Source organism: Rousettus aegyptiacus, unplaced genomic scaffold (genome assembly GCF_014176215.1).
Source record: "Rousettus aegyptiacus isolate mRouAeg1 unplaced genomic scaffold, mRouAeg1.p scaffold_m13_p_6, whole genome shotgun sequence".
NCBI classification, from domain to species: domain Eukaryota; kingdom Metazoa; phylum Chordata; class Mammalia; order Chiroptera; family Pteropodidae; genus Rousettus; species Rousettus aegyptiacus.
In genome coordinates, this window is record NW_023416309.1 from 103077938 (window position 1) to 103099677 (window position 21740).

General features: G+C 54.9%; 2 protein-coding genes across 4 annotated transcripts in view; one reads left to right on the top strand and one right to left on the bottom strand.

Moving 5' to 3' along the window:
• Positions 1 to 7444, top strand: part of MRC2 (mannose receptor C type 2) — a 51832-nt gene extending 44388 nt beyond the window's left edge. For 2 of the 3 annotated variants that reach the window (XM_016128219.2, XM_036223633.1), the window contains exons 19-30: positions 501 to 601; positions 906 to 1048; positions 2876 to 2990; positions 3110 to 3273; positions 3460 to 3568; positions 4110 to 4348; positions 4495 to 4663; positions 4753 to 4902; positions 5228 to 5347; positions 5538 to 5717; positions 6177 to 6203; positions 6302 to 7444. In XM_016128219.2, the coding sequence (XP_015983705.2) occupies positions 501 to 601; positions 906 to 1048; positions 2876 to 2990; positions 3110 to 3273; positions 3460 to 3568; positions 4110 to 4348; positions 4495 to 4663; positions 4753 to 4902; positions 5228 to 5347; positions 5538 to 5717; positions 6177 to 6203; positions 6302 to 6525 (1741 nt within the window). In that variant the 3' untranslated portion in view covers positions 6526 to 7444. The remainder of the gene's footprint in view (positions 1 to 500; positions 602 to 905; positions 1049 to 2875; positions 2991 to 3109; positions 3274 to 3459; positions 3569 to 4109; positions 4349 to 4494; positions 4664 to 4752; positions 4903 to 5227; positions 5348 to 5537; positions 5718 to 6176; positions 6204 to 6301) is intronic. The other variant, XM_016128227.2, reaches the window with a different exon arrangement.
• A 7214-nt stretch (positions 7445 to 14658) lies between these two features.
• Positions 14659 to 21740, bottom strand: part of MARCHF10 (membrane associated ring-CH-type finger 10) — a 72992-nt gene continuing 65910 nt past the window's right edge. Inside the window, exons 10-11 of the mRNA XM_016128236.2 lie at positions 18230 to 18272; positions 14659 to 14825 (exon numbers count right to left, since the gene is read on the bottom strand). Of these exons, the coding sequence (XP_015983722.2) occupies positions 14764 to 14825; positions 18230 to 18272 (105 nt within the window). The 3' untranslated portion in view covers positions 14659 to 14763. The remainder of the gene's footprint in view (positions 14826 to 18229; positions 18273 to 21740) is intronic.

Sequence of the window (21740 nt, forward strand, 5' to 3'; positions counted from 1 at the left end):
TTTTCTTTTCTGAAAATGAGAATAATGAGGCCCGCCTGGTAGGATTGTTGTGAGAATTAGAAATAAGATATGTGAAGTCCTCAGCACAGTACCCAAGGCGTTATTGGGCACCGAATCATGGCAGCTCCTATGCCGCACTCACTTGTAAATAAGGCCTCCTTGGAACATGGGCAAGACATACGATGTCCACAGGGGCCTCTGTGTTCAGGGCCCACTTCCATGCATTGAGGCAGGAAGGACCAGGAGGACGTGGATAGAGCTCTGCTCTGAGATTCTTAGACTCTCCAGTTAGAGAGATCAGTGCCCAGGGAGGGCTGGGCGGCACCAGATCCTTGGGTCGCCAGCTGCGCTGAGGACAGTAGCCCTACTCCTCAGCCTACAGATGAACTACTAAACTTGGGCCCTTCCTGGACTCCTTTCCCACGGCCTTCATTGCTACATGGGGGGGAGGTTGAGCCTGGGGCCAGTGCTGGAGTCACCCCTACTCTGTACCATTGCAGGTGGACAGATGGATCCATTATAAACTTCATCTCCTGGGCACCTGGCAAACCTCGACCCATTGGCAAGGATAAGAAGTGCGTGTACATGACGGCCAGTCGAGGTGAGGGCGAGATGGGGGCAGAGAGGGTGCGGAAGCCGAGGAGAGGGTCATGAGGGGGCAGCAAGGCGACCTTGGGCAAAGGCCATCAGTCTCTTCTTGTTCTTTTGGTTCCCACAACTCAAGAAGGGCCAGACCAGAGAGGGGAGGGCCGGTCCCCAAGGTCCCACGGCCATGGAGGACTTGAGTTCAGAGTTGGAATCGGGGACCTGAGCCCCAGCCCAGCCTCCTCTTGGGGCATGAGATGAGGGTGCTGCCAGCCCTGTCCTGAATGGGGGGTGACAGCCCTCTCTTCCCCTCTCCGCAGAGGACTGGGGGGACCAGAAGTGCCTGACAGCCTTGCCCTATATCTGCAAACGTAGCAACAGCACCAGGGAGACACAGCCCCCCGACCTGCCACCCACGACGCTGGGGGGCTGCCCCTCCGGCTGGAATCAGTTCCTCAACAAGGTAGGAGGGGAGCGGCACCCAAGGGAGTCGGGGGAGAGGATGTGAATACGGGAAGGCCGAGCCTCAGGAGTCCTGGCCCTTTGGTGACATCAAAGTCACAGCCCCTCACCTGTGCCCACCCACCTCTCTACTTGGCCCCGGGCCAGTGCTAGACTTCTTGGAAAATGACTCAGTGTAGTAGCACCTTCTGATTCATCAGGAACTGAGCTTGTCCAAACAGTTTGGTGAGTTTTCTAGGTCAACGGTCATCAAACATTTTGATAATGAACTCCTATTAGTAAAGCAAAATACTAAACAAGCAAAGTTTGTGTGTGTACGTTATATATGTGTGTGTATACATAGTATGTATATTTAATTCCATACTAATATGACTAATGTTATGTATAGGAAAATGCACAAGAATAAAATAATATAAAGCATGAACTAAAGGTTTAAAAAGGGCACTCTCAAGTTTTTAAATTTTTCTATATTAGTGGTAAGAAAAAATTTTGAGCGACTCAGTCAAACTGTCAATTATAATCATTTTTAATATTTAAATAATTATAAAGAGAACAGCGGTTGCATATTCCTCGTAATTTTAACAATTCTTGGTCTGATGACACTTCATGATTCATGACTCACAGGGCTTGTTTGAAGTTCACATTATTTCAAAACATGGATTTAATAGTTGCTGCAGATTAAAAACTTGCCTCACTAAGACAAATAGATTGAAGCGAAAAAGTTCATCCATCATCGGCTGGACTTTCTCAGGCATTTGCTCCATTTTTCAGTCCTTCTCCTTAAACAAAGGTTTTTCTGTAAGAATTGGCTAGTAAATTTCTGCATTTTAAACAAATCGCCCTCATAAACTAATCAGAAGACCTGACCGAGTAGGTTGGAAAACACTGTCTGGCAGACTTTTAAAAATAACAGAAAATTTTCTTTCCAAGTGTTTTGAGTGTGCAGGAAAGTTTGGGGCAATAAAATTAATCAGAATGGGTATGTTTCTAAACATGTCTTCAAAATGCTCCCTGTACAATGTGAGTTTCCTCCCCAGAGTGGTTCTGTTTGCACCCTGGGCTGATCGATCAGACCTGATTAGACTTTTGTTGTTCTTACTGGTGGCCAAAAGGAGCTTACCCGAGGAAGAGAAGGCAGAGGTTTCCTTGCTGTCTGTGCTGGTTTCTTTATCATGAACTTCAACCCACTCTTTTTTTGCAGGATATCGTAAGACCACTAAGCTTGACTGTGAGGATTAGATTAGGAAACCCTAGATGATATAATCCATAAATCTTTGTCATACATTGGGGTGCAGCCAGCCTCTTAGTGTCATGGAGCTTACTCTCTACAGAATAGTCAAATGAATATTATTCTTTTTCTGTTAAAAAAAAAAAAGAGGTATGTGTATTATTAAAACTTTGGAAAACAAAGATCATCTAAACATAGAGATAAAAGTACCCTAGAGATGATCGTGTAAGTTCAAAGAGCAAGACAACACGATTTCAGACCCTCAGGAATGTGTTTAGCAGGAAGTGAGACAGACCTTGTCCGTCCTCCCAGTGGTTGGCCCAGGCGCCATTGTCATAGGTAGTATAGCCTTTGGTGGCCCAAAGAAGTCTTCCCACCAAAAATTCCCCAGAGCGTGGGCAGATGTATGTGGTCCGCTGTGCCAGGTTGAGAGGATGCTGGAGCCTTGCTCAAGGAGACACAGATGTCCTGGTTCTGATATTATTCTCACAGCCCCTAAAGCCTCCTCTGGGCCTGCCGCTGAGGGGTACGCAGTAGAGTTTCTGGGTTTGTGGAACAGGGAGGTGGAGCTGGACATCACACCTCCCCCTCCTCCCCCAGTGTTTCCGAATCCAGGGCCAGGACCCCCGGGACCGGGTGCCGTGGTCAGAGGCACGGTTCTCCTGTGAACAGCAAGAGGCCCAGCTGGTCACCATTGCAAACCCCTTAGAGCAAGGTAGGGCCAGTCCCTGGGGAGGCCCCAGTATCCTCTGACACAGTCCCCCAAAATGGCTAGTGCAGAGTGAGCGGGGCGCTGCCCTGTCACTCACGACTCTCTCTTCCGGGGGACTGTAGCATTCATCACAGCCAGCCTGCCCCATGTGACTTTTGACCTTTGGATTGGCCTCCATGCCTCACAGAGGGATTTCCAGTGGGTGGAACAGGAGCCTCTGCTGTATGCCAACTGGGCGCCGGTGGAGCCCTCTGGCCCGAGCCCTGCTCCCAGTGGCAACATACCGGTGAGGAAGCCCCTCCCCACTCTCCTTTGCCACCCACCCCTTGCCCCACTTCCCTAGCTCATGGCACTTGCCTTCACTCCCTGGGTCCCCCCTCTTCCAGCCTCTTTGCTCATAGTGCCTTTTGGGGGCAGTGGCACAAGGAGGAGGCAGCTGCTGGGGCTCCCCTGAGCAGCTCCTTCCCCCCAGACCAGCTGTGTGGTGGTCCTGCACAGCCCCGCAGCCCACCTCACTGGCCGCTGGGCTGACCGGAGCTGCACGGAAGAGACACATGGCTTCATCTGCCAGAAGGACACAGGTACATGTCGCCAGTGAATTGGAAACCCCAGCACTGGGCTAGATACTGTGGGCCACACCAGGAGAAATGAAATGTGGTTCCTGACCACAGGGGTCCCTGGGGTCGCCCCCAGAGTCTTGTATCTGCTCGGGAAACGGATAGGCAGAAAGGCCAGGTGTCAGTCCGAGGGAAGGGCGGTGAGCATCGAGGGGTCTCAGGAGGAAGGTCTGGGGTATGAAGGGCTGACCGGGAAAAACTAGGCACTGGGCATGCGTGGTGCGTGGTGTCAAGCAACCTGAGGTGCTGAATCTGAAGCGCCTGCAGCTCTGAGCACGGGCTCCCGGGGTGGGAGTCGGTCAGGGCTCTAGCTCGCTCCTTGATTTATTACAAGAGCGTGTTATTGCTCATAGCGGTGGCTAACACTGAGTGTTAGTCTGTGCCAAGAGCCATGCCCGGTGGGAACCCCGTCTCTGCCTGACGCCTGGCGCAGCCCCAGCCTCATGCCTGGGAATGGTGGCAAGGGCAGCAGAGCCCAGCCTGAGCCCTGTCCACTTCCATATAGACTCCTCGCTGAGCCCATCCCCAGCCGCGTGGCCCCCTGCCCCGGGCACTGAGCTCTCCTACCTCAACGGCACCTTCCGGCTGCTGCAGAAGCCCCTGCGCTGGCATGACGCCCTCCTGCTGTGTGAGAGCCGCAACGCCAGCCTGGCGCACGTGTCCGACCCCTACACACAGGCCTTCCTTACTCAGGCCGCCCGAGGGCTGCACACACCCCTCTGGATAGGGCTGGCCAGTGAAGAGGTGGGCTCCCAATCCCTGTTCCGGCCCCGGGGATGGGTCCACTCCCCTGATTTCCCTCTCTGTCTTTTCCTAACCCCCTTCATACCAGCCCCCACCTCCCCTGGCTGGTCCCCTTCCTCCCACCCTGACGGCCCCTTCGCGCCCAGGGCTCCCGGCGGTACTCCTGGGTCACACAGGAGCCGCTGAGCTACGTGAGCTGGCAGGACGGGGAGCCCCAGCAGCCGGGGGGCTGCGCGTACGTGGATGTGGATGGCGCCTGGCGCACCGCCAGCTGCGACACCAAGTTGCAGGGGGCTGTGTGCAGCGTTAACGGCGGTGAGTGCCCCCCGCTTGGGTGGGGCGTGGGCAAGGCGTAGACGGTTCTGGGGAGGACTCCGGGCCACTTCCTCCACTCTGCCCCACAGGGCCCGCTCTTCCCCGAAGAATAAGCTACCATGGCAGCTGTCCCCAGGACCTGGCCGACTCTGCGTGGATCCCCTTCCGGGAGCACTGTTACTCCTTCCACATGGACCTGCTGCTGGGCCACAAGGAGGCGCTGCAGCGCTGCCAGAGAGGTGGGGGAGGGCAGGCTGGGGCCCGCTGGCGGGCAGTGCAGGTGGTGACCCCTCTCGTGGACACTCAGACCCTGTGAATGCGGTCCCCATGCTACACTCGTCCCACGGGCACTCACACATAAGCGCCCCCTCACGATCCCACAGACGGAGACCATATGTGACATTACACGTATATGTCCCTACTGTGCGCGCGCACGCACATTGGGATGCACAGACCACGCCATCCTCCACTCAGGCTGCCAGGGAGGAGGGCTGGGACCTCTGGGGACACCCTCCTACCCCCAGGAGACCTGGCTGCCCTGACGTGGACCTCCCTTGTGTCCAGTGGGTGGGACGGTCCTGTCCATTCTGGATGAGATGGAGAACGTGTTTGTCTGGGAGCATCTGCAGAGCTCAGAGGGCCAGAGTCGGGGTGCCTGGCTGGGCATGAACTTCAACCCCAAAGGTGGGTGTCGTGCGCGTGAGGCGGAGGGCGTAAGGCCTCAGGCTGGGGAGATGCCCTCCATCGGGGGTAGTGGGGGCAAGGACTTGTGGGAGGGGTAGTCGGTTCTAGAACAGGCCTGCTCTCTCCCATCCATTCCTGACCCGCCCTGTGTCACCTCCCCCACACCCCCTCAGTGCCTTCTTTCCCATAGGAGGCACCCTGGTCTGGCAGGACAACACAGCTGTGAACTACTCCAACTGGGGGCCCCCTGGCCTGGGCCCCAGCATGCTGAGCCATAACAGCTGCTACTGGATCCAAAGCAACAGCGGGCTGTGGCGGCCGGGCACCTGCACCAACATCACCATGGGCGTGGTCTGCAAGCTCCCGCGAGGTGAGCGCCCTGCTCCGCTGCCTCCTGCCCCCGCGAAGCTGGCGCCTGGGTGGGGCCAGCGGCCGATTCTCATTCTGTGGAGGACACAGTGCACGGGAAGGCGTGGACAGACAGGCCTGGGGCTGCCGGGACCCTCCCCTGGGGTAAACGGGTCTGTAGGAAGGACTGGCTCTTCCTACAGATTTCCAAGCTACACAGCCGACCCGTCACTTGCAGTAGTTAAGAGCATGGATGGGGGTCAAGCCTCCGCCAAACCACTTACCAGCTCCGTGATCTTGGGCAAGTTACTTAAACTCTGTGGCCTCAGTTTCCTCATATGTAAAATGGGGATGATAACGGTACCTACAAGATTAAATGAGCTAATAAAGTGTTTGGCATTCAGGAGGTGTCTGTACGTCTGCATATTATTATCGCTGCTACTACTACTACTATTAACTGGTCCCTCCTTTTTCCCTGCAGCTGAGGAAAGTCGCTTCTCCCCATCAGGTGAGTGGAAGGCAGGGTTCTCCCTGCTTTGCCCCTTATTCCGGGCGCGGGGCGGCGGGCCGCTGGGGCTCCTTGACCGAGTGTCCGTCCTGCCACAGCAGCGCTCCCAGACAGCCCTGCGGCCCTGGTGGTGGTGCTGATGGCAGTGCTGCTGCTCCTGGCTCTCGTGACCGCGGCCCTGATCCTCTACCGGCGGCGACAGAGTGTCGAGCGGGGGGCCTTCGAGGGCGCCCGCTACAGCCGCAGCTCCTCCAGCCCCGGCGAGGCCACCGAGAAGAACATTCTGGTGTCTGACATGGAAATGAACGAGCAGCAGGAGTAGAGCCAAGGGCGTGGGCAGGGGCCCCACCAGCTGCCAGTCCAGATGCCTGTGGAGGGGTGTCCTGGGGAGCCCCTACTGGGAGCTGGGGCTGGGCAGGGCTTGGGCTGCTGGGGTCCCTCCCTCCCATGAGGGCTGGGCTGAGGCCTGGCTGAGTGCAGTGTGGCATTTCCCTTTTTGGGGAGCCTAAGGTCTTGTCACCTGGGCCTGCGCCCTAACGGTAACCAGAGGCAGGACGAAAGCCTCTTTCCGCCTCTTTCTCCCCAAGCCCCTTGCCCAGGCCTGCTGACCCACGCCCAGGACCCCCTTCTCCCTGCACAGCCCGAGGGGCCTCTGCCGAGCCCTCGGCCAGCCTGTCGCTTCTCTCCTTCCCACCCGGCAGCCTCAGCTCGAGCCCCTCGCCCCAGCCCCTCTCCCTACTTCCCACCCGGCCCTTCCTTCTGAGCCAGGGCCCTGGGGTCTGGGGAGTCCTCTTGCTCATGGTGGAGGTCAGCTGAGGGCTCTAAGCATCATCACTCCTGAGCCTGCTGGGGTGACCTCAGGGCATGGTAGGAGGGGCCTGGGTCAGGCCTGAGAACCAGGACACCACTCTGGTGTCAGCTGGGCTGGAGACGGGACTGGGGAGAGACACCGACCTCCTGGGGGTGACCGGGCTAGGCTGGGGTGTCATCTCCTGCCGGTCGGGGGAGGGCTCTGTCCTCGTGCCATGGCGTGGGACAGTGCGTGAACATGGACTCAAAGACATGATCCTTTTTTGTAGTTAATTTTTTAAATGTGCCATTATTGTCAAAAAAAAAGGAAAAAAGCAAAGCAAACAAATAAAACACCTTTAAGAGGCTTGAGAGAGAAGGGTCCCTGCCTTGTCCTGCTGTGAGCTGTTCTGCTCAAGTTGCTTAGACATAAATGCATTTTTTGAAGCCTGCATCGCGCATTCTTTCTGCAGTGCACCGTTTTGCTTCCGCCTCTGGGCCCCGGCCCGTGATGTGGGGCCCTTGCCTTTCTGGGCCTGCTCACCCTTCTTCCCTGGTCCTGGGGATTTCTGTGGGGGCAAGAGCTCAGGAGCCACCTGACAGCTGGGTGAGCTCCAGCAACTCAGCTCAACTTTCAACCCGTGTAAAACCCGGGAGCACGGGGCTCACCTCCCGGGGTTGCTTTAAGGGTATTTGAGGATTAAGTGAGATCATCTGTGCAAAGCAGAACAGCGCCACGAGCTGATGCGGTAAGGGCCCCCGTAAATGCCGGCTGTTACTGTTACTGCTGGGTTGTGGCTCCCAGGGGAGCATGCCAGGTGCGCAGGCCGGTCCTGGGTGGCGGCTCCACCTCACCAGCCTTCCAGGGCGGCCATCATACCTGCCTCAAGCTTCGGGAAAGTGCACACTTGTCCTTGGGAGCGCGGGCTCTGCACCCACGCAGAGGCAGGGACGTGGGTCTCAGGATGTTCCCCCGACCCGCCTTCGCTCGTCCACTCTTCAGCTGATACTTGAGGTGGAGAAACAGCAGTGAACAGAGACGGCCCTGCCAACGAAGGATGGTCAGCTCTGCCAGGTCAGCCAGGTGCCGTGAGGAAGGCCAATGCAGGCCAAGGGGAGGGGGCGATAGTTTGGATATGGGCAGGGGAGGGTCTCACCAGAGGAAGGTGAGGGAGTGAACAATGCAAATATCTAAGCCGGGTCTGGGCACAAGAAGTAGCAAGTACCCAGGCCGTGCTGTGGGGTACCCTGGTGGACCAGCGGGGGGACCAGCGGGGGGCCCAGGCTGGTTGGAGCTTGAGGAAGGGGAGCATGGAGGGGTAGTGGCAGGGAGATCAGCAGGGAGCCCCACTGCCCGGTGGGAGAGAGTATGGATGTTGGTTTAATAGTGGGAAGTCAGTGGGAATGGCTAATCTGAGTGAACCTTTAAGAAGGCGGTTTGGCTCGTGGTCGGATTCCGCGCGCACGCGTGTGTGTGTGTGCACGCGCGTGTGCGTGTTTTGCCTCGTTCATGAATTTTTAAAACAAGTTTCTACTTCCCTGAATAGGTAATAGCATCACATGGGTCAAAGCCCAAATGATATAAAAAGATACACACTGAGAAGTCCACCCCTGTCCCCATCTGGCCTATGCCCCCTGCCCCTACAGGTAACTTAGTTTCCTGGTCATCTTTCTGGTATTCCTTGGTGAAAATACAAGCAAACCTGAAGACCAGGTTTGTCCGAAGGGAGAGCAGATGCAGGGGTTGTATGTACAGTTGGAGAGGATGAAGGAGTCAGGAATTGCTCCCAAAACTTTTAGCCTGACAGCAGGGTGAATGGGTTGTCATTTGCTGAGTCGAGAGCCCCAGTAAGGGCTTGTGAGCTACTTTGCTGAGGCCAAGCCCAAGACCCTCCTCCAAGCCCAAGCGGCAGTGGCAGGACCCAGGGAGGGGGCTTGTCACTTCAGGGAGGGAGCCCCAATTCTATGGGGGGCTCATAATGACGAATCCACTTCACCTGAAGCGATTCAGTCTCCAGACTCAGGAACAGCTCCCTTTGTGAGTTGAGTGCTGCAGCTCAGCTGCAGAAAGTCACCCTGAGGCAGAAGCCCTTGTCCTGGGACAGAAGAAAAGCCGAGAGGTGTAGGCAGGGCCATGGGCTCCTGGGGTGGCAGGAGCAGCTGAGGAAGCAAGGACCCCGATAGCCAGCGCTGTCTGGGGGGCCGTGGCTGGTGAGCGTCCAGGGGTTTAAAATTGCTCCAGAAACACCTGTCCTCGCTTCTCTTTCCTTTCGTAGCCCGGCCCCCACCTGCAAGCATTTCAGACAGCTTTACAGGGCCTTGAGGGGAACCCGACAGTCCTTGCCCTAAGCCTCCTTGCTGAGGAAGGGGGGCACCAGAGGAGGGGACCGGCGGCCCTTTGCTTCTGGTTCCAGGGTAGCACTGCTGTAAGAGAGCACGTGGCCGAGCTTCCTTTCTTTCTGCTCGTTTCGGTTCACTAAACATTCAACACCTTTTCCACATGCCATCTCTGCTCTCTGAGGACTGCCCTGAGACCCGTCCCCATGGGCCTAGGCAAAGGGTGCTTGTGTGCCAGGCACCGAGCCCACCCTTCACTGGCGGGGCCAACCTGGCCCAGGTCTGGCCACCTAGACTTTCAGTGACGGCTCACTGAATCCATGAACAGATGAGTGAACGGTGTCAGGCCTTTCCCAGCCTCTTCTTGTCAGGGCAGAGATGCCTCCTCCCTGGTGTCCTGGCCGGGAACACAGCTGCCTGAGCCCTGCCAAGCCGCCTGAGCCCTGGGGCTTGAGTTTGCTGCAGGGGCAAGGTAAAGCTTTCATCTTGAGGGAAGACCCCAAGAAAGGAAGGCAGGAAGAGGGAGGAAAAGAGAAAGGAGTTGGAAGAAATAAGGAGAGGCCGCGAGGGGGACCAGCGTGAGATGAAAGTGCCCAGATGTGCAGGTCTGGCCTGATGTTCTTTATCTTAGGGGCCTGGGCTGCCAAGGGCCCCAGGAAAGGGCTGACTTTAGTCTTGAGCTGCAGATTTCAGTCCTTCCTTGTCTAGAAAAGCAAGCGGGGGCTGCTTTTCCAGACAAGGACGGATGGAAAGGAGCGACGTGGCCAGCAGGTACTTCCCACCTGAAATGGATTTGGTGCTGGCAATGCCAAAAATGGACTAGCTTCCAAGAGTGGCCGATGGCAGAACTTTAGTTTTAGCCCTTTTAAAGGGAAATCCTGGTCAATGGAGGTTCTGAAACAGTCAGCATTTGTGCCTTTGCTCCTCTAAGCTGTGAGGCCTTACAGTGTCCGGCCGGGTCCTGGTCCTTGTCATCCTGTGTCCCTGCCGGCTTAGGCAGAGATGCCCTTCTGTGGCCTTTCTGCATCTCTGGGACTTGGGAAACTTTAGATGGTGTCTTTCCTCATACTGGGGCTGCGAAGGACTCAGCACACTGCCTCCGACGTGCCATTCCTCCAAGATGTGCTGCCCTGGTGTAACCGCTTTCCACGAATTAACTCACTTTGTCCCGTCAACACGCCACGAGGTGGGTGCTACTGCCGCTTTTACAGATGAGGAAACCGAAGCACAGAGAGGGGAACCTGCCATGCCACCTCTCCTCCCTCCGGCCTCCCCGCACCACAGAAAGTGCTGGGCGGTGGGCGGCAAGCACTGGGGAGCCCCTCCCCGCTGCGATCTCGCAGTCAGATTCGGACTTGAGATCTCTGTCTGAATCGATCATCTCTGCCGAGGGCGTCAGAAGCCTGTTTTGGGTTTAGGGCTAAGCATGAGCTCTTTCTGCTTGTTCTTGTGGCAGAGGAGGAGAGATCCAGGTTCCCCCACTAACCGAAAGCAGAGCGTGCCCGCCGACCCTTTGGTAACCCTACATGGTGGAAAGCAAAGAAACACCCACCACTCACTTACACGGGACCGTTTCTGAGCATTCCAAGACCCAAAATTGAGCTCAGGCGCACACACGAAGTCTTTGATCCATTCACCGTGATTGAAATGCTTAATTGAGTCCGGGTTTTACGCCCCTTGGAACGCTCTTCCGGGCTCTCAGCTCTCTTGAGCATTTCTGGTACCTTCGGCACGTCTTGCTAATGGTGCACAGCATAAATCGACATAGAGCTCAGGTCGTTGGTGGCGCTGGGGGCTCACGCCGAGCGGCTGCGTGGAGCTGCCATGGAGCGAGTGTGGAGGTTCCACTGTCCCTGCTCAGGGCGCCCTGCAAAACAAACGCTGTATGTTACTGTCACTCCACCCCCCTCCTCCCCCATGAAAGTGAAACTCTGCTTTGGACGTCTTCTGGTTAGCAAAAGCAGGTACTAATGTAGGTCTTTTGTAAGGTGAAGTGGCAGAACAGGAACTTTCGAGAAGCAGGAGGAGCTGTGTCGGGGTAGCCTTGGTGTCAGGGAGGGGCCATGGGATAGAAGGTGTAGGATTGTGGAGACATCGTAAAGCTCACCTGCGTCCCCCCAACTCAAGTCAACCCACCCAAGACAATGAGCAACGGGGTCCCAGTTCCTTCGTCTCACCAGTCTGGGGGGTGGCTTTGGGTAGCTCCCTGTGGCCGTGTGTGGACCCTCAGCACCCTGACCTGGCCTCGGGGGCCCCTGGCTCCCCTGCCCAGCAACCCCGTCACACCTGCGTGTGTCCGTGCCTTGTCTCCCTGCCTGGGCCCCTGCAGCCTTCGAGGCCCTTTCTCCTCCACGAGCCTTTGCTGCATCCATTGGCCCTATTCCCCTGACTTCTGGAGCTGGTTCAGGGTGGGTGTAGTCCTCTTTCTCTCAGGCAGGCCAGGAGCATGGCCTTGGCCAACAGACGGACTTACACACTGTAAACTTGAGCACATCACTTAACTTCCTTGAGCTTAGCTTTTGTGATGGTTAATTTTATGTGTCAAGTTGACTGGGCTAAGGGATGCCCCAGATGGCTGGTACAATACTATTTCTGGGTATGTCTGGGAGGGTGTTTCCTGAATAGATTAGCTTTTGAAACGATAAAGACTATCTCACCCTCCCCTGGGTGGATGGGCATTTTCCAATCCACTGTTGGCCCAAATAGAACAAAAAGGCGGAGGAAGGGCGAATTTTCTCTCTGCTTGAGCTGGGCCACCCATCTTCTCCTGCCCTTGAACGGCAGGGCTCCTGGCTCTTGGACCTTCAGACTTGGACGTGAACTCATATACAGTTGGTCCTCCCAGTTCTCAAGCCTTCAGATTTGAACTGGAACTACATCACCATCTTTCTGGGGTCTTGGCAGATTTGTAGGATTTCTCAGCCTCCGTGATTGTATGAGCTGAAACCGCATAATAAATCTCTGCTTATCTCTATATATCCTATCGGTTCTGTTCTCTGGAGAACCCTCATGCAGGTTTCCTCCCATGTAACATGGGGTTAATAATCTCTGCCTCACAGGGTTATTGCGAAGATGAAAGAAAAACGTAGTGTGCCTATTTATTCCCCAGCCGTATCTCATAGCAAGTGCTCTGTAAGTGGCACTGTAGGCTCACATTACCTTGATTTGGCATTTTCTATATGTGTCCTGTCGCCCCATTAAGACTGAGCTCCAAGAGGGTGGGCATCGTATATTTTTCCTGTGTCCTCACAACCTGGCACATAATTGATGGTTGATAAATGTTTGAGGGTCATGATGCCAGCTGCCTGAGGAGGCAAAAGCTTGGAAAGGGCCCGTGTTTCAGCCATTGCAACTCAACCTCTGATAGATTTTGGCAGTATTTATTTAGCCATAACGGGGAAAGATAGCCCTTTTCATCACTGTTTTTTTTTTTAACAAGTTAGCTGTGGTCTTTCTGGTACCTCGGGCCATGAGAAGCCCGGTGGCGGACACCTGGGCTGCTGTGATGTTGAATTGGTGACACATTGGTGGGTAGGTATCAGTTCACCTCAGACCTCATAGGAGGCACTCCTGGTTGTGTTGGTAAACCTCTAAAATAGTTTTCCGAAGAAAGAGCATAGTTTTCAAAACCCCACCGGCTGATGTAAACCTGCGACGGTCTCAGTGTAGCTGCCTCAAATACTGTGGATTTGACTTGTCAGGATGTTCACGTGGCCTGCTTGAATTCCATCCAGTTTTTTTTATAAAACTTTAAAATATGCATTGTCCCTTCTTAGACATTTCTCCGTATATTGTCCCCTGGACAAATCTTTTCAGTCAACTTTAAAGTTTATCTAAAAAATAAAGGCCCATGTTCTCATAGAATGGTTGGGACTTGGGGTACCATTTGTGAAGGGAAGAACTTGAGATTTTAGGAATTTTATTTACTTCATGAGATATTTTCAACTCGAATGGCCCTTCCAGGCTCTATTAACATTCAAAGATGCCTGTTTTGATCTTCGATCTTGGGTGTAGGCTGCCTGGTTGAATCTACTTGTTTGTAGTAATTGAGTCACTTTGTTTAACTGTTTAACATAGAAGAATGGGACAAGATTTTGAGGTAATCCGAATTAAATTTTCCTCAAATCCCGTTGGCACCATAATTCATCTCAAATGAAGTCCTCTTTGCAGCAAAATCTGCAGCGGCCACTCCTGGTCTGAGGAGTGGGAGTCTTAAAGATGGCAGGGAGAAGCACCCCTTTTTCCTCAATATTGGTTCTCTCTCTTCCTCATCTTTCTCTCTCTCTTCTTTCCTGCAGTCTTCAGAAAACTTATTGAGGAATATTTTACAATTAGACCATGGAGTTCACCCATTTAAGTGCACAGTTTAATGAACTTTAGTAAATTCGTCCAGTTGAATAAACCTTAGCATGAACCAGCTTTCGAATGCCTTCATCACCCGCCCCAACCCCAAACTTGTCTTGAGCTGCCTGCGGTCAGCCTCTGCTTCTCGTCCCAATGCCCTGTGACCACTGATCCTTCTGTCTCTAGACTTTCGCCTTTTCTAGAAATTGCATTTAAATAGAATCATACAACATGTAGTCTTTTGTGTTTGGCTGCTTTCAATTAGCGTAGTGTTTTCACATGTATCAGTAATTTGTTCCCTCCGTCCTTTATTATTCTCTCTCTCTCTCTCTCTCTCTCTCTCTCTCACACACACACACACACACACACACACACACACACACACACACAGAGTTTTATCACAAGCCTTCTCTGACCTTTTTCACCCCAAGTTTGATCTGATCTCTGGACCCTAAGATGTAATAAGAAGAGAAGTACCAAGTAGGTCCTAAGTGGGTACCCGCGGGGGCAGCTGGCCATCCAGGTGTCCCAGCCCACGCGGGTCCAGGATGCGTCATCCCTTGTGATATTGATGGCGGGGAGCAAGGAGAAGTGGAGGTGGGCGGGGGCTGTGAGATGTGCTTCCTTCTCCCAACAGGAGTCCCTGAGCCTTTGTCCAGGGGAATTGAAATAAACAAAATGAAGCTGGGTGAATTAAGTCAGTTTACTGAATACATGGCTTAATTCCACTCATGGTGGAGTGAGGCCTGAACAGGCACCCTCAACAGAGGGACCCCAGGCCGCTGGGCCTGTCAGGACTGCTGGGTCCCCTGGGGCATCTGGGCTGAGAGGCAGCAGCAAGGCAGCCTGCCAGGGGCTCAACAAGCCCAGGCTACTTGGCCTGTGCTGTCTGGGGCTGGGCTGGTCACGGTTGCTGTCCGTAGATGCTCAAGCCAGACCCCAAGAAGAGAGTGGCATAGGTGAAAGTGGTAACTGGACACGATGGTTTTAGTTTCAGTAAAGAGGAGGAGGAAGGCAGGGAGGCACACGGGGACATAGAAAGGGCGGCTGGGAGCGAGGTCTCCGCCGAGCTCCATGGCCAGCTCCCTTGCTAGATGACCCGGCTGTTGCTTTGATAAATGCTGCTTTCACTTCCGTCTCCCAACTCAGGATCTGGAAAGCAAAAAGATCTCTCAGTCTGTAGAGCCAGAGCTGACTGCGAGGTCTGTCATGGAGGGGTGTGGCATTGCTGCCCCTCCTGCCCCCTTGTCCCCCACCCCAGCCCCAGCGGCCAGCCACACCCATGCTGCAGTGCCTGGAACGGTGTGGGGAACAGAGACCCGCAGTCTGGGAATTCCCAGACGGCCCCACTAGGCTTCTAGCTAGGCCAGGGCAACTAGACTCTAAGTCCCTCAACGAAAGCACCTCGGTCATCGCCATGACCCCGCGTGGCCTGGTGCAGCAGATGTTTGCAGGATGAATAGCTGGAGGAGCCTCTCAGGGTAATGCCCCCCCGCATAGGCTCACTTCCTTAACTTGGGGAAGAGGGAAATGGGTGTAGGTTTTAGGGAAGTTTTTCAGAGATCAAATGGCTGGAAGCAGAGGGTCATGGGATAGGGAGGGAGAGGAAGGCGGAGAGGCAATGGGATGCCAGTGGGGTCTGAGCAAGGAGGTGGAAGGGGATTGGGGGAACCCTTCTTCATTCTTGGAGGAAGCTCTTGTTTTCAATATATTTCTTTTCCCATTGACTTGAGTTAGTGCCCCTGACTATTTGGAAATGAATGGTTTCTGACTGTTGAAGGGGAACTTCTGCTTCTGCCACGAGGAAGCCCCAGCCCCACGAGTGGCCCCCGCCGTTCCCCCATCCTGTTCTCTCCCCCAAAGCTAATCGCCTTGGCTCATGCCTGTGGTGGTGGTGGGGAGGGGGGGTGCTCTGGCCCTCATGCCTGCTCCTGTCCACACCTGTGTTGATGGCTGCAGGAGGCATGTTCCCCTCCCTGGCTGTGGACTTGGCTGTGGTGACAGTTATTGGTGCCAGCTAGGAAGCAGTTGTCAGGGGAGCTGGGTCACAGAGTCATGTGATAGGTTGTCAGACCTGGGCATCCCCACCCAGGGACTCTCCCCAGCTGCCCTTACCTTGGTGCCACCTGTGGCATTTGTGTGTGGCCTCGGTTTCCGGGTGCAGGGGAGGGGGATGCCTGGTGAGAAGGTTGGCATGGGTACTACAGAGCCTCAAAGACGTTGGCATCTCTTTGTGCCACCTGGTGGACCCTTATGTTTTGCCTTTTTTCCTTCCTGTTTACCGGAACTGAGCTAGGGCAGCAGGTCACAGCTGTGACTCAGCTCTGGCAACCCACCTTAATAAAGCGCTGCCAGCCAGGTGAATCATGCCAGGCTGCTGGGGACCAAAGAAGAGTGTGGCCGATGGGGAAGGCGGAAGGCATGTGGATCTGCCTCTGGCTACGCGGGCTCTTTTCTCCATCATGGCTCTGGCGGCAAGCCGCGCAAGGGCATGGGCAGAATCTGACCAGCATGCCAGGCCGGTCCCTATGGGCAGGGCGCTTTTCCACCGCTGCCGTGCCAGGACTGCGGGCAGGTAGAGAGGACCTAGACCTACATTTCCAGGGGAGAGGTGGCTCCCCCACACTGGGGCTGGGGCAGGGGAGTGGGTGGATCCTAGAGCTAGTCCCCGTTTACTGAAGAGAGATGGCAAATGATAGCTCTAGAGCAACACGGGAGGGCAGCATCGCAGCGCAGGACACTCGCAAAGCCGCCTCCGTGGAGACTCCTTTTTAAGCACCACCCCAAGGATGCTCTCCTCCTGCCCTCCAGAAACGTCAGTCTCCCCTGCGGCCCGAGACTGGAGGCCAGGGTGTCCTTTCCCCACCCCTGAGCCCGGCCTCTAGGAGAAAGGCTCAGTCCTGCTCAGCTCTCCCGGGACAGAAGGGCGGCAGCGGGCCGCGCTGGGCACTAGGGGGCGCCCCTGCCCAGCGGAACCCACGCGGGCGCGCGGAGCAGCAGGAGGTTTCCTCGAACCCGGGAGGGCCGCGGGGTGCCTCCGGGGCGGGGGTTGGGGAGGAGCCCAGCCAGGCGCGGCGCGGAGACCCTGCCCCAGCCTCGGCCCGGAGTCCTCCCCGGCGCCCGAGGTCGGCTCACCGTCGCACCCTTTCCGGGGCAGGGGCTCGCGCCAAATGCCGCGATTGGGACCGGAGAGGCGAGGCGCAGAGGCGTTTTCCCCTAGAGGGGGTGTGTGCGCCCGCGACACAAAGGTCTTTTCTCCGCCGCACAGCTCCCTTCCCGCTCGCTCCCTTCCTTGCTGCCGGAGGGTGTGTGTGTGTGTGTGTGTGGGGGGGGTGACAGCAACTCTGGGTCAGCCCTAGCGACAGTGCTGGGCGTCGGGGGCAGCTGCCCAGAGAGTGGCCCCCGGAGGACGCGAGGGGGCACTGGGCCCTCACCCGGCTCCGCTGGACACCCGCGGTCACACCCGGGACTGGGATTCTTTGTGCACGGAGGGAATGGCCCTCCCTGCGTCTCTGAAGATGCCTTCCGCAGCCCCCGGTCCCCTCTCCCCCCGAGTTCTGGGGACTGCGGGCCCCTAAGAGTAAACTGAGTTCTCTAGCGTCGTCATCTGGGCCGCACCCTGTACAGTTTTGAGCTGGTTCAGCTTCTGCTCCAGGCAGGTCTATTGGGGTTCCCAAAAGCATCCCCGTAACTGGCTGCGTCAGGAGCACCAGGGACTCACCCCGTTGGCCTGACTCAGAATCTCTGAGAGGCCCAGGAATCTACTTTGGGTAAGTCCCCAGGTGATTCTGGTGGCAAAGCCAGTGTGGGAATCGCTGTTCTAAACCTTTTAGGGCCGGCAGCTGTAAAATTTCTCCCCTAGAAGAGCCTCTGGGGATGAATTGTCTCTTCCCACTCACTTCACTGTAACGTTCACTTTCCCTGCCGATGGAGAAGTTCTTCCTGGGTCTGACTGCAAGCGCTCCTGCTTTAATTTATCACATTTTCTCCATTGGGTTTTCTATGGGTTAATGAACCTGCTTGAAGACAGGTTTGCCTCCTCGGATTGACCTTTCTCAGGAGACCTGTTTTCCTTGTTCAACCTCCGAATCCAGCAGACAGACCTACTGGATTGGGCCTCATGGTGGGAAAAATTCAATAAAGTCCCCAGCTTGTGATTGAATGTGGTCCCTTCTGGTAATAGCTAAAGGGCCCCCTTCTGGGGTTTGGAAAACAACCTGAGAGGCTCCCCCAAGTACTGGAGGCTGGAGAATTCTAGCAAAGGAAAAGGAAAACAACCTGCAGCAAGTCATCCTAGGCCCGACAAAACCATCTTCGCTTTGGTCGGCCCTTTTCCTTGCTGTCAGGGTGAATCGAATTCTTGTCTCCTCTGCGTCCAGCCTACTGGGACTCGCCTTCCTGATTGCTGCAGCTAGAGTGTCCCTAGTTCGCGGGGTTATTTTTTGCATTTGGGTGGTGGTCATTACTTCCTTCCACAACTTAGGTTCAACACGGTGACAGAAAGAGAGTAAATTAGCAAACCCCCTCCAAATGGTAAGACTGACCCCCAAACCTACTTTCATTTTCTTCTGGTCTGGGTTGTGGGAAATTTCTTGACAACTATGAGAAAGAAGACAATGAAAAATGAATTGTTTTTCCAAAGCAGTTGTGAACAGGTGTATGATTCTCAAGTCTCAGTAATGTTCTAGAAATCCCTTACATCACCTTAAAAGGGCAGAAGAAAAGGGCGAAGGTGCCAAGGGCACGGTAATGTTCAGTCCGCATTTGCAGAGCTTGGTCACCTTGCTGGTTCAGGGCCTCTAAATTCAGCAGGGAAAGCAGACTTGCTTCCTCTCCGCAATTGATCTGAATGGCAGAACCTCATTCTGATGGTCAGAATCACAGGCCAGTGGGGGTGAAGGCCGTGCTAATTGGCCACTTGCCTCACCACTGGCTTTTAAACAATCGCTTGATTCTCTGCCCGGCAGGAAGCAGCAGGCACATCGAGGCTCTGGGCTTCGTCTTTGTCCTGACTTTATGGCATTTTATGCCACAATAAGAAACACTGTGTACTCCGTGGGAGTCCATTGTGCCAGGCTGCAAGGATGTGGGCTTGGTGCTGCAGGCTGGTGCTCTAACCCCAGGAGGAGAGGGGTTTTGTGATAGGCTGGGGGACAAAACAAGGGGTGCCAGACACTGGGGCAACTGCCTGGCCAGTGCGGAGGCAGCTTTGGGCCCCTGGGTGCCTCTCACCTGCTGGCCAGAAAGAGGGCAGAGAAGGATGGAATGTCTTATACAATAGCAGTGCCGTTTACCTGGTAAATTATACATCAGGACTGTGCTAACCATGGCCTCCATTTTCTCGGGGCTGCTGACAGGAGTTCATCCCGCCTCCAGACTCTGTGCCTGGTGATCACATCGCTCTAAACCAGCTCTCACACTCTACCAGGAAAAGCCCTCATGATGGGTGTCGGCCGAGCCTGGATCTCTCATATTCTGGGTGGATTTGGTTAGGTAGAAATGGTGTGAATGGGGAGGGCCTAGAGAAAGTTCATCGGGCCTCACACATGAATGGCTCAATGGGATCTGAAAGCTACTTCAAGACCCTACCCTGCTGCCCCGGCCAGCCACGCTGCACCCCCTTTCCCTGCCCCCACACCCGCACCCCCACCCGCACCCCCATCCCCACCTGGCAGTCTCTTACAGGTGAAGCTTTCCTGCAGGTGCAGGGTTACTGCAACACACCTGGGGCAGGAGACAAAGGTAGCCTCACTCCAGGAGATCACTGCAATGATGGGGAAGGCCTGGGGTCCCTCCGCCCTGTGCCTTTCAGCACACTGACAGGGAGTCTTCTCTCTATTGTTTTACAGAGTTTAGGGAAATAGGCCCCTAAAGGGATAGGGGAGCTGCCAAGGGCAGGCAGGGAGGGAAATTCAGGCTCCGGGCACATTTCTTTGGGGGGATGGTGAGCATGGTAGAGACAAGGCCTACAGCTATGAGGTGAGGACGCCCAGGATAGGAGGTTTTGGGGGTGCGGGCCTTGAATAATGGAGTGCTCTGTGCGGGTGCCGAAAGGGAGAGAGGAGAGAGAAGGCAAGTCCATTTAGCTTCATCTCACAGGCCACCCATGTGTCCCTATCAGAGTAAAGGGGGAGCCAAGTTAGGTCACGAGTCTGGTGGGGTCTCGTGTCCCCGGAGGTCCCCCTACCATGAGCACTAAAGCGAGAGAAGGACGGCTTCCTGCTAGGCACTGCAGAGAGCACCGTTCCGTGCTTCCTTCAGCCCTTGCCTCACTCCGTGCCCACCAGGTCTGTCCTTCCCATCTCCAGGGCTCCCCACGTGGCCTCTCCCAGTGATCTCATGAAGTGGGTGTGCGAAGGGACTCCCCGCATCCAGACCTGCCTGACTCCAAGTACTCTCTACATGACAGAGCCTCAGTTGTTCAAGCTCTGGAGATAGGTGACCAGATTCTCAACTCAGCCCCTCACCCTGTACCATTGCAACTGCTACCCAGCTAGTGTCAGCTCCCTCCAGCCCACCCTCCGATTATCTCTCAAAAAATGCAAACCTCCTGGCCTGCTAAACCTTCAGGGGCCTTTTAGAACTGCACACAAACCCTTCAGAACCTGCTCCCTGCCTACGCCTCTAGGCTGGCTCACTTCCCGCCAGTCCCAGCCACACTCAACTCCTTGGCTTTCCCAAACATGCAAATCTTTTCCAGGTCTCTGAGTCTTTGTATTTCCTTCCACATGGAATTACTCCCCGCCAACCCCCACCCTCCACCACCTACCCTCGCCCATGTGCTAAACTCTTCAGGATTCAATGCAAACATCACCTCAGCTGATCAGTTGACAAAAGTAATAATGGGAGCGGCTTTGCCACTGGGCTCTCAAAGCAGTGGGAAGACTGATGGCCAAGAGTACAACCTACTTGGATTAAAAGCAAGGCCTCGGAAACATGGACTAAGGTCCCTGAAGTCCCTGCCTGGAGAGTGTCCCGGAGCAGGAGTGGGGAGGGGGCAAGGAGGGCGGCTCCTCCGTCTTCCAACTCTGTTTCTCCACAGCTGACTCAGTCTTTTTTTCATAACACGAGGCACATTTTTGATACTCTTGGTTACCCATCTATTCTCTCTGTAGACTCTGAGGGCCTTATAGGCAAGGAATATCTTCATCTTTGTATTCCCAGAATCTAGGGTAGAACCTGGCACATTGTAGGCACACAGAAAATCTTTGAATAGATAAATATACCTTGAACTTGGGTGTTCCTTCACCTAGAATACCTTTCTCTGCACAAATGTGTGCTATCGCTTTCTCCAAAACATGACTCAAGACTCATCTCCTGGAAGAAGCATGTTCTGGTTCATTAATTTATTGTTCGAGCGTCAAAAGGTTATTGAGCACCTACTATGTGCTAGGCATTTTCCAGGCACTGGAGGACTGTGGGGGTACAAGAGAGATAAGCGTTCCATGCCCAAGTTGCCAATGAAACACCCCACCCCCACCCCACAAGACCACGTCTTTATTGGGCAGCCGTTTTAGCACTTGTAGTCAGTCAATGCTCCTGGCATACATAGTGTCTAGGACGTGGTCAGCAGTCAGATACGAGTCTCTGCGTGCCAGCATCCTGAGAGACAGGAATGGAAGGCCTGGCTTTGCCTTCACATAGGTCACAGCCTCACTGGGGAGACAGATTGTTTGCTTATGGGATCATTAGAAACCCCCGGAAGCCCCAGCTAGGGAAGATCTGCAGTTGTCAATTTCACACCTCCTGGAAATTCACCGGGGTCATTGGTTCTCTTGACCAAGGGTTACTTTCCAATTACTTTCTGGTTCATAGATATACTATTTCTTGGTTTCGTAAATCCCAACTCGATTCTAAGCTTCACAGAGGACTCGTGTGGCATCCTATCTGGTAGCCACTCTCTCTGATCTCATCTCAGCACCTGATATTGGTCAGGGCATGAAATGAATGAGTGAAGGAATGATCATCGCCACGGACAGTCATTCACCACTGGGCGCATTAGCGAGGCACAACCAGGAGGCCCGTCGTGAATGAGTTCCCCAGTCCTGCTAGGTGAGGGAGCGGTAA